At 41.0% G+C, this 11,558-nt stretch overlaps 2 protein-coding genes across 2 annotated transcripts in view; one reads left to right on the forward strand and one right to left on the reverse strand.

The window, feature by feature from the left end:
- The window catches only part of jak2a (Janus kinase 2a), a 40,874-nt gene extending 35,540 nt beyond the window's left edge, over positions 1–5,334 (reverse strand). Inside the window, exon 1 of the mRNA XM_031277696.2 lies at positions 4,902–5,334. The gene's annotated coding sequence lies outside the window, so the exon portion shown is untranslated. The remainder of the gene's footprint in view (positions 1–4,901) is intronic.
- An 848-nt stretch (positions 5,335–6,182) lies between these two features.
- LOC116034916 (zinc finger and BTB domain-containing protein 6-like) lies at positions 6,183–8,747 on the forward strand. The gene is made up of 3 exons (XM_031277683.2): positions 6,183–6,683; positions 7,002–7,319; positions 7,627–8,747. The coding sequence occupies exons 2-3, from the start codon at positions 7,008–7,010 to the stop codon at positions 8,743–8,745; spliced, it is 1,431 nt and encodes a 476-aa protein (XP_031133543.1). The 5' UTR covers positions 6,183–6,683; positions 7,002–7,007; the 3' UTR covers positions 8,746–8,747.
- Positions 8,748–11,558: the final 2,811 nt, after the last annotated feature.

Raw genomic sequence — 11,558 nt, forward strand, 5'->3', positions numbered from 1 at the left:
GCCTGCCTATAAGTGGCATCACGCTCTGTCTGCACTTGTTGTGTGGTTGTGCTTTGCATGTGTGGGATTCTGATACGTCCTTAAATTCGGGAATTGTCGTTTGTTTATTCAAAGACAGTCCAAAGTAGTGCAACTTTGCCCATTTTTGTGGGTCTGAGGTGTATGCCACATTGTAGCTGCTCTCTGTCTCTGGTCCTCAGGGTGAGAGGGGGAGTGGCCAGCGGCTAGAGCGGCAAAAGCCAATGTGTGCTTCTTTTAGCGATATATATTTAACGATATCTTTTACATTTATAATCCAAACAACGTCAAACTTGGCACTGCACTTACTCGTGCCCGTAGCAAGACACATGTCAAGTTTGAAATCCATCTCCAACGGTTCGAGAGATATACGCATAAAACCCAGACAGACAGAAAGACGTTGTGTACGAGATGTACACTAAACTGTTTTTACCGAAAATACTTAAACAAGCATATTACTACCAATTTGTAGAATCTGGAGACACAGGGCGTCACGAAGCTTCATCCGCACCGACATGTCAACTTTATTCTCGAAATGGTATTTTGAACTTTATTCTCGTCATGTTGACTTTATTCTCGACATTTCAACTTTATTCTCGAAATGCAAAAATAAATAAAAAATCTTCCTCCTTAATTCTTTTTCCCTTGATGTCGCCATAATGCTCCGTCGTACCAGGAGGAGCCCCGTCCAAAGGAAGCAGAGATGGAGGGCGTGACAAAAATAATCGTTGACTAATCGAAAAAAAAATTCAACAGATTAGTCGACTACCAAAATAATCATTAGTTGCAGCTAGGGCTGCACAATTAATCAAATTTTAATCACAATCACGATTTTGGCTTCCCACGATCAAATTCACGTGATCGAGCGATATTTAAAATGTTTCATTCCGTTCATAGAACGCTCTGTATCAAAGTTGTTTTTTTTCAAAGCTCCGTAAACCACTCTCTGATCACGTGCCTCCATGAGCCAATCAGAGTTGTTCCCTGCACCGTGCAGCTTAGTTTAGATGTAGACAGTTACAGAGGGCAGAGTAACGTGAGGAAAATTCCACAACAGATAGCAGTCGGTCATAAGTCGTCACGAGGTTTACCGGTTTACCAGTAAACGCAACATTTTGTCCCGTCTGTGTTGTTTTTCAGACAACAGCAGTGACCAGTGCTAGTTTGTGTCTTTTAGCTCATAGCTTTAGCGGCAGACTATTGTACGTCCCAGGGCTCCAGACTGCGACCAAATGGTCGCATTTTGCGACCAAAATTTGAGAGTGTGCGACTGAATTTTACATCCAGTTGCACATGTGCGACCAGTAAATTTGCCCCCTTTTTTACACATTAAACGTTGAAATTTTGGTACATGAGAGCGCGTAAGCTCAAGCTTATCTGTCCTCTCTGAAAATTGACAGAGAGCGGAGCTCTGACACAAACACACACACTCGCACACACACGCATAGCTGCGGACAGTGCAAACTACATCGGCTCTGCAGTTTTGTTGAAGTCACAGTGAGTCACGGAAATGCCGATAAAGTGGTGTCAAGTGTGGTTACAGTTTTTCAAAACTTCACACAGACAGCGTTTGCTGCGATATGATATTAATGGAGAGCCGAAAGCGGTCGCGGTGCTGTTGACGTTACACTTCCTAAGCAGGCACAACAGTGGTTTCTGTGCCCTGGTGACTGACTGACAGGCTGAGGTTGTAAGGCAAGGCAACTTTATTTCTACAGCACTTTTCAGCAACAAGGCAATTCAAAGTACTTTACATGAAACATTAAAGAGCAATTAAAAACGGTCATGAAAATAAAACAGGCTAAAAAAGAATATACAAATACAAGAATAAAAGTTACACTGAGTAAGAAATGCATAATTATTCGATTTAATAGATTGTAGGGATGGGTTTGGGAGGAGGATTTTGTTTAATTAATAAAATAACAATGTTCTAAGTACATAGGATAAATAGGTTTGACAATAATTTTTACAACTGAAATAATTGTTTTGTAATTATAGAGGGAAAGTACCAAAAAAAAGGTACCGTTGGGTAACGGAACCGAATTTCAGGTATCGGTACCAATATTGGTTCAGTAGTAGCCTAAACAATGCATGTTTAATTTTAAGTTAAATTCATTGTAATTGTAGACTAGAGCTGGTATATATATTTTGTTTTTCATGACAATGATGGTGCTGTCGGTTAACCTTCTATGTTGCATCTTCAAAAGAGACACTGAATTTGAAACAGCACATTGTAATTTCTGCATCTATTATCAAAGTATTTCTTAGTAATAAAGTGGAAATTAGTAAAAATGTGATGTGTTGGTTAGCATGTTGATTTACGGTGTGTGCCCCTAAATTTTCTGGTTGCGCCCCTAAAATTTTCAGTTGGGGGCCACTGTGCTCCTAGTGAAAAAAGTTAGTCTGGAGCCCTGCGTCCTGCTGTTGGAATCCTCTACAGTGAAATACAGTCACACTACACCGCTTAGCTGTCAGCATTTTAGCCGTGTTTAATCCAGGTACTTACTCTAGCTAATGGTAGGCTAACGTTACCTGCTGTGCAACGTGTTATTAGTGTTAACTAGCGTGACATGCAGCGATGTTTCTGTTGCCTCTAACATCTGTTTTGGAGCATCAGAGCGCAACGCAGGCATTTAAGTGTCACCGTAATCCGCGTTGCTATTTATCCGGTAGATACCGGGCACCGGTGCCCTATTGGCACCGGTGCCCTATTGACACCGGTGCCCTATTGACACCGGATTTTAACATGCACCGTTAACGTGAACAGAAAATTGCGTTGCCTGTATCTTTTCACGGCAAACGCGCATGTTTGGAAAGCAGTCGCACAACAACTGAAATGGCATACTCCTTCATGGTATCCTTCAACAAAGGAAGAATGTAGCACAATATGGATTTATTGGCAGAAATGTAGCACAATATGGATGTGAAAGCAGTTATAATTAGCCTATGTGACAATAAAATTAGTTTTGGTTTGGTTAAAATCAACAAATAATTGTGATAATTAATCATGATCAATATATTGATCAAAATAATCAGGATTATCATTTTGGCCATAATCGTGCAGCCCTAGTTGCAGCCCTAAAGTTCATATTGTCCTTGTATATGTCCTTGTTACTGCTCACCCACTTCACATATACGGATGTAACACAGTAGTTGTTTCAGTGGGTTTACACTTCCCCAAACATGTTTACAAAACTTAGACAGGCAGTGCACAGTCGTCTATTTTCTGTAATAATGATGATTTGAAATCAACACAATACTGTTGTAAATTACACTTTCTTTTGGTCTTACTTACTACTGCACAATGTATTCTGTCTCTGCTTTGTATTGAATTCATCAATGTAGAAACAATACAACACTTTCTTACAGTTTTCTCTTTATAAAACCACCTTTCCACGAAAACATCATTAGAAACTCCACATCCAGTAAAGAGACCCACAGTTTAAGTGACCATCTGTAGCTGAAAGTTATACAATGCTAGCACTAAACAGCACACTCAAGCACTAAACAATTAATCTTGTGCGTGCGTGCCTGAACTTGTATGGTTACACTATGTTGGTTGTTTTTGTTGATTTCCTTGTTATGTTTATGCTTTTATTGTATTCTTATTTGTATTCATGCTTTGTTTTATGCTGTTTTTAATGTAAAGCACTTTGGGTTTACATGTAATGAAAGGTGCAATACAAATTAAATTGGCATTGATATCCAAGCTAATGTAATAAGAGTTTACTGTGGGTACCACACCATTCTATCATCTCTTAAACACTACACACTACATCATCAACAAAATGTACAGAAAAGACCACAGATGTTATGAAAATGAGATGGGGAACATGAGTTTTCTTTCCCTGCAACACAGTAATGTATGTGTGTGCTTGTGCAAATGTTTTGTGTGCAGGCTCTTGCTATGTTAAAAGGACAGAGGCACTGTGTTTAAAATATATTTAAAAAACTGCATTATGGAAAAGATTTTGGTAAAAGGGATCCTTTAAAAAATACCTCCTAGTTCAAAAAAACATACTGCAAAAGTAATGCAGATGGCCTAGCCAACTTTGTAAACAGCAGGTTACTAACTGCCAATGTTTTGGCAACGTTTTTCAGTCACCCATGATGAAGTCAGTTAGGCTTCCTAAAGGAGAATGCTTCAAAAACTAAATGACTCAAGGCTCTGGGAAACACATGGCTACTTCACATTTCATTTCACCCTAAACCACACCACAGTGTGGAATGTTTTCATTGTTTTGGGTTCAGATGTAAGTGCAAGTCACTCTAAGATCAGGTACTCCTAGATTGCATTGATTATTATCTTGGTGTAAAATGTGACACGGAACAATGTGCAGCTTTGCTGTTGCTGTTCCATTTTAAACTCAAAAACTCAACTTTTTCCCATTACAGCAGCTGACAGTGCAGTTATTTGTATGTGACCTGAATTAAACGAGCAAGCATACTGTACTTTCCCCATACTGACTAGCTATGTCTGTCACTGATGTTCTTCCAGTAAAGACCTAAACAAAAAATGCTAAATCAGCTGTGCTTTGATAGCTTAATGAATCAACACTACCTACTAACAGTTAAAACATCATGTAAAAAACAGGAACATATGTAGGCTACCTAAATTTACACAACAGTACACTGTTTACAGCATGTATAACCCTAAATAGAGCCTTGCAGTGATAAATGTTGAGTTACTGTATCTGCTCCTGGCCCAGCAGTCCCCTAAAATGGTAGGCATATAGACTACAGTCAATTTAACACTCCAAATTAGTAGGCTACTGTACGGTTGGAGCCTCAAAAATCCATCAAACACTCTAAAACCCTCACAAAGGCAGGATTTATTACAGGGCTGTTGTATTAGAATACTATTACATTACTTTGCAACTTACTCTGCGTGTTGTCTTCTGGTGTGCTGCTGTGGTTGCTTGAGTTTTCCAAAATCAACACAGCTCTGTCTGTCTGTCCTAACGTTACACAGAGTCAACCGGGGTGAGCTCGCGGCGTTAGCTAGCTAAGGAAGCCACAGACCAAACGGTTTACGTAAGTTGTCAACCAAAGTACCGTTGCTTCATTATTTGCCCCGTTAACTGCAATTCCTTTGGTCTTCACATCTTGTCCTAAACTGTTCTCATGTTACGCTTCGCACCGAGTCACTTCGTAACCTCTCACCGAGCTCATTATTGTTTGCCCGACATGACGCTTGGGTTTAGATGGAAAAGGCAACTGTCAAGCTACTACCAGCCTGACTCACTCTCCTCTTATGAGTCGATGATAGTAGTCTACACTGTTAAATGATGATGGTGAGGGCGGAGCGCCCCTCTAAACCAAACGGTTTAGCCTGCTTTCTGGCCCGCTGGGTGACTCGGGTTTTTCCGTATTTGACACGGAAGCACTTTTTTTTTAATAGTAGAATTCCCTTTAGTTAATCTCAGAACTGAATAAGTCAAAAGTCAAAGCAAGTATTGGAATGTAAATTGTAACTAGGTAGCCTACATTTACTCTCATACTGTAGGCTACTTGAGTAGGCTACAATCTTAAGGTACTTCACTTGATTACTTCCATGTTATGCTACTTAGTTCTACTCCACTACATTTGTTAGGCTACTACCTTTTTTGACAGTTCGACAGTGCTTTCAGGGTATGATTTTTAATTAGGCCCACACAATATGTAATGAGATAACACCACCAGCATCATTAAAAAGTATTTTCAGAAGACTATAGAACAATAACGCAATGATAAAATATATCACTTAACGGGAGCCGTTCTGCATGCGTAGCCTACTTTTTATAGCTACAATTTGCTGATAATATTTTCATAATTTAACTTGAGTAACAATTTTGAAAACAGGACAAAAGCCTATTTGTGCATATACTTCAGCCCACACGGCGTATTTCTGATATATTGCGTACGAAAGACACAATATTTAGCCGCATGTGACAATTAAATGCATAATCCCTTGAAGTCATGACAAATGTAAACAAAAAAAACTGTAGCCTGTAACTGTTGAGGTATAGCTCAATATAAACGTGAACAGGATATCTAAGTTACACTTCTTACAATACAGTAATAGGGTAGGCTATAGGCTATAAAGATGGGGCAATTACAAATAAAAAAAAATACGTTTTTAAAAACAAAATAATTAGTCCTACATTTTTTATTTATCAATTCCAAAGTTTAAACAAACAATTTGCACACTGTTTGCGCACTAGTTTGAGTGAAGGAGTTATTGTAGCGTTATCATCATGCGTTTATTCGGCTACTGAATTGCATTATCTCTATTTAGGCTATAGGTTTACACACAATGTGATATCAGGACCACTCGGTGCCTGTGTAGAAACCCTGGTGAAATAGAGGCACTGAAGGCGTTAATTAGTTCACGAGCTCCTGCGCAACACACACACACACACACACACACACACACACACACACACACACACACACTTGTCTAAATGTAAGATCCTCATCAGATAGCCGGAGGAAGTCGGGATGACCGTTGCTTCACCGCAAGATACATCTCATTCTTCTGCATGTTTAACACATTAACGTTTTTTTCTGTCAGTAATTGTTTTAACTGTCAGACATCAGGCGAATAGAGACTCGCTGTTCTCTCTGAGTTACTTGTGGTTTTCAAACCGCTGGATCCATCATCACGGATGAGCCTGCAGTAAAAGGTGAGGCTGCATCATCACGTCAGTGCGTGTGGTCTCTCTAGCTGCTATTTTACTGACTGTGGTGCGTAGGTTTTGCTTAATTGCAGACCAGAACTACAAATCATGCTAGATTGTGGGAATTGTGATTTTCTAAAACAGTGGGCTTTATACAGTATAGTTGCACCAGGAGTGCCAAAACTTTAATCACACTTAAATTTCGAAAATGTACTTAGACTGGCCCACGACCTATTTGAAAAGACAGTTTAATGATGCAGCTCAAAGCTTTTCTGTATTCAACCTCTAAAAAACTGTGAACCAAATATCCTTTCAAATCCACAGACCAGCATGTCAAGCTCCTCTGACACCCTACAGTTTTTTTTCCCCACCCACGGTGACTCCATCCTGAGCAAAATCAATACTCTAAGAGAGGAGCAACGCTTCTGTGATATCACGCTCCTCCTTGGGGGTCCGCAAAGCGCCACTGTCCAGCAGCCTCTCCACTTCCACGGTCACAGAGCAGTGCTCGCAGCGTCCTCAGACTTCCTACGTGACCAATTCCTGCTCAACGAAGGCCGGGCTGAGCTCAGCTTGGGTGTAGTTTCTAGTGTGGAGGTTGGCAAGAGACTTCTCCTGTCCTGCTACACCGGGCTCTTAGAGGTGCAATATAATCTACTGCTTCTCTAAACTCCTTACAGTAAAAACAGAGCGGAATATCCAGAATATAACTATACTCCCAAATCTAGAAATAAAGAACAAACATATTGTTACAACAACAACAACAATAGAGTAGGTGTTATGAATGTTTAAGATGACTGAGATGACTTTACTCACTGGTTGTAGTTCTGTTTTTGTGTTTAAAGTGCACAAGTGGAAGTTAGACTTGAATCTTGTGCTATTAGTTATTGTTAGTTTTTTTCTTTTTTTCCTATAATCAATTTATTGGTGTCCCCATCTATTACTGTAGGTCCCTCTGAGAGAAGTGGTGAGCTACCTGACTGCCGCCAGTGCCCTCCAGATGAGTCAGGTGGTGGAGAAGTGTGCCCAGGCTGTCTCCCAGTATTTCAGTCCCACACTGGCTTCCTTGAAACTGGAGAGACACTCAGAGAAGGAAATCCAGCAGCCTGACAGTGACTGTCCAAATACCAGCTTCAAAAATCAGGAGGAAATGGATGCAGCCCAGCCCAGCAACAGCATCCAGAAAGCAAGTTCCAAGGAAGGAGGGGCGGTTAGGATTCAGTCTAAGTCAAGGTTCAGCCAAGGAGTCAAGGTGGATGGTCAAGTACTAAGGGAGGTCAGAGATGATAGGATGATGGTGATAGCTAAAATCGAGTTATCTAAAGATGCAGAATCCTGTCTTGGTACCCTGGAGTCAGAGGAAGGTGAAGACATCCAACCTGTTCACACAAACAAGCCATCCTATCAAGTTGCCCTGAGATGTAAGCTACACCCTCCTGCAGCTGTACGAGATCAAATATCATCCACAACCAGAGAAGGTTCTGCTCAACACAAAGAAGTGGGGGAAAGTACCCAGAACCAAGATGAAGAAGCAGAGAAGGAGCAAAGAGAAGAGGAAGAAATGTTATTGCTGGCAGCTCCACTGCAAGAATTTAGAGAGCTGATGGACTTCAATCTGTTTCGCCTCTCTGGAGCACATCTGCCAAAGAGTTATTGTTCAGGAGATGAGCTGACAGAAGATTCAGACAGCTTATTGGTTCAGAGGCCGTACCTTTGCAGGAGGTGTGACAGAGTCTTCCAGCACCTGGAGAGCTATGTGGGTCACCTGAAGAAGCACAGAGAGTACTTGTGTTTGGTCTGTGGGAAAGGCTTTTCCCAGAGGAGTAACCTGACCCGCCACATACGTGTCCACACTGGCGTCAAGCCTTTTCGATGCCCGCTGTGCCACAAGACATTTTCCCAGAAGGCCACACTCCAAGACCACCTCAATCTGCACACAGGGGATAAGCCCCATAAATGTAAATATTGTGCTGTGCATTTTGCACACAAGCCAAGTCTTAGGCGCCACCTGAAGGACATTCATGGTAAGAGTAGCCTGCAAAATATGCTTGAGGAGGCTGTGCACTGATGGACCATATTGGATAAATAAGCAGTTTCTGTATTACTTTGAGAATATGTCAAATATGGTATCAGGAAGCACATTAAGCTTCAATTAAAACATTTATTTTTTGTATTAAAAAGATTTATTTTAATTCATCAAAATCTCGAACTGAATATGATCTCACTTTCCATTACACCAGGGTCTCCCATCACACTGAGGGAGAATCACTGAGTTAATGCATCTGCACTGTAATATCTGGCTAATGGAAAATAGTAAGGGTCCTTCTGTGCCTTCTGTAGCGTTTATCTCTGCCGGTACAATACATTGAATTAAGACCTGTAGCATGCAATGTACACATTTCATTATGCTATATCATCTGCAATGGCATGTATAGTAGTGAATGCAATCTCATATAGGGTGGAGTTGGGCATTGTTTCCAACACCTTTGAGAGGGCTCTTGGATTATAGTGTGCACAGCCAACCAAATCTGTCTCTGTTCCCTCTACAACCGAAGATTATTCTGCTTTATCAAGAAGAATGTTATAATACTAAACATTTAATAATAGTGAACAAGTGAACACTGCTGTAATTACTGCAACAAATTCTGAATAAAATATATAATATGCCTTCATAGTTTTAAAATACTATTTCTTGGCTTGTTTGCTGATTTTTTGAATGGACTTTATACTGCATACTGCCTGTTATAAATAGAGGCTGGGGTCACAGACAGTCATTGCTTCACCATTTGACCCGTCTAAAATGTGCAGCTCGCTGAGCATTACGTTCCCTTCGCATCTCTCTCTTTCTCCTTCTGCCCGGAAATGTAACTGTCACTCATCTTAGTGAATGGACCAGTAGCTGTTGCCCTCCTCGGGGCATCCAAGAATATATACCAAAAGATATACCAAATGTGAAGGAATCTGCTAGACAAAATACTTCATTTCACATGGTCCATGCACACACAGTTGCGCACACACGCATGCACACTCGCACGCACTCACGCATGCACGCACGCATGCATGCACGCACGTACACACACACACACACACACACACACTGTCTCTTTGATCACAGGATGAGTTTACAATTGGTAAGCTGCATCGCTCTGGTAGAGGGAAGGGGGTCATGTCACATAGATTAATAATAATAATAATAATAATAACTTTTATTTATATAGCGTCTTTCATGAAACCCAAGGACGCTTTACAGAATTACAGTTAAGGGAGGTTGTAGGCTGTGGTGAACAGATGGTGTTTCAGGAGTTTTTAAAAAATGTCCAGGGATGTAGCATTTTGAATACCTGCAGGGAGGGTGTTCCAGAGGGATGGGGCTGCAATAATAAAGGCTCTGTCTCTGAAGGTACAGAGTCTAGTGGGAATGGAGAGCAGGCCAGCGTCTGAGGACCGCAGGTTTCGGGGTGGGGTGTATGGATGGAGGAGGTCGGAGAGGTACAGTGGGTCCAAGGCATGGAGGGATTTGTAGGTGAGGAGGATTTTATATTTGATGCAGGACTTAATTGGGAGTCAATTAAGGGTTGGGGTGATGTGCTGCCAGGTCTTGGTATGGGTGAGGACCCTGGCGGCAGAGTTTTGGACATACTGGAGTCTGTCTAAGGTTTTGCTGGGGACCCCAGACAGGACTCCATTGCAGTAGTCCAAACGGGAGGTAATGAAAGCATGTACGACAGTGAAGAGGATGGGTCCAAACACAGAGCCTTGAGGTCCGCCTTGGAGCGGGAGTTGCTGATGGTGACAAATTGCTTCCTGTGTGAGAGGTAAGACTGAAACCAGGAGAGAGCTGTGCCAGTGATACCAAGGTGATGGGATAGGCGGTTGAGGAGAATGGTATGGGAGATTGTGTCAAAGGAGAGGTCGAGGAATGAGTATGCTGATGTGTCCAGAGTCAGCAGTGGTGAGTAGATAATTTGTGATTTTGATGAGATTAGAGATTAGGAGGGATACAGTAGGCCTAACTGTTCCACTTTTTTATTAAATGGAGTAAATTGATGTAATAATGGCCAAGACTCTCAACACTGTGGTACTGTTGGTTGTGTTATTATCCTAATTAAAGGTGAGGTGTATGGTGCAGATTGATATTAAAGTGTGCTGACCTCCTGATCCCATTATTTGCAACACTGACTGTTCACTTTATTAGGGACACCTCTCTGACAATGCGAACAGCTCACTCCAGAGTCACATATAAATGAAGCACTCAAATAAAACATTCAGATCGGACAGTTCAATCACTGTTTTACTTACATTAATATTATTCAGACTCATTATGTAACTGAGTTTGAGTTCCTTGCAGTGCCAAATGCACCACCTGTTACCACGGAGACAAGTGCCTGTTCTTATTTTCACTAACTAAAGTAACTTTTTCATGCCAACAGCCTGATGCTTGGAAAAAGTGTTTGATGTAATGTAAATGTAATTTAGCACATAATTAGCTCTCCGATATGTTTCATATGGTTCATTTGTAATCACATGATGTCCTCATAATGAGTAGGCTCACCTCTCCTGTGGTAAACAGCAGGTCAGTGAGGAGTTATTACTACAGTATGACAGAATTATAAACACTGGAGGTGAGGCCTACATGGCCAAAGAGCCTGTTGAATCCTATTGAGATGCCAGACTAAGTCCATTATAATGTACAGGCTGAGGCTATCCAACTAATAGGATTAACCTCAGTACGTACATTTATTAACACAATGCAGTGTATAATATAAGCCAGTATCGTAGCCTATAACTATATTTTACATAAAATACATTTGAATATATTCACATAAGACTGACTTTAGTTAGGCCACAGTTACTTTTTGTTTATTTAAGCCTTTGCAAAGA

The sequence above is a fragment of the Sander lucioperca genome, chromosome 1 (assembly GCF_008315115.2).
Source record: "Sander lucioperca isolate FBNREF2018 chromosome 1, SLUC_FBN_1.2, whole genome shotgun sequence".
Classification (NCBI taxonomy): domain Eukaryota; kingdom Metazoa; phylum Chordata; class Actinopteri; order Perciformes; family Percidae; genus Sander; species Sander lucioperca.

What these genes read in the sequence shown, in the direction of transcription:
- LOC116034916 (XM_031277683.2), top strand. Translation starts at nt 7,008, where the DNA reads ATGTCAAGCTCCTCTGACACCCTACAGTTTTTTTTCCCCACCCACGGT. An exon ending in GCTACACCGGGCTCTTAGAG is followed by an intron (nt 7,320 to 7,626) that starts GTGCAATATAAT and finishes CTATTACTGTAG; the next exon opens with GTCCCTCTGAGAGAAGTGGT.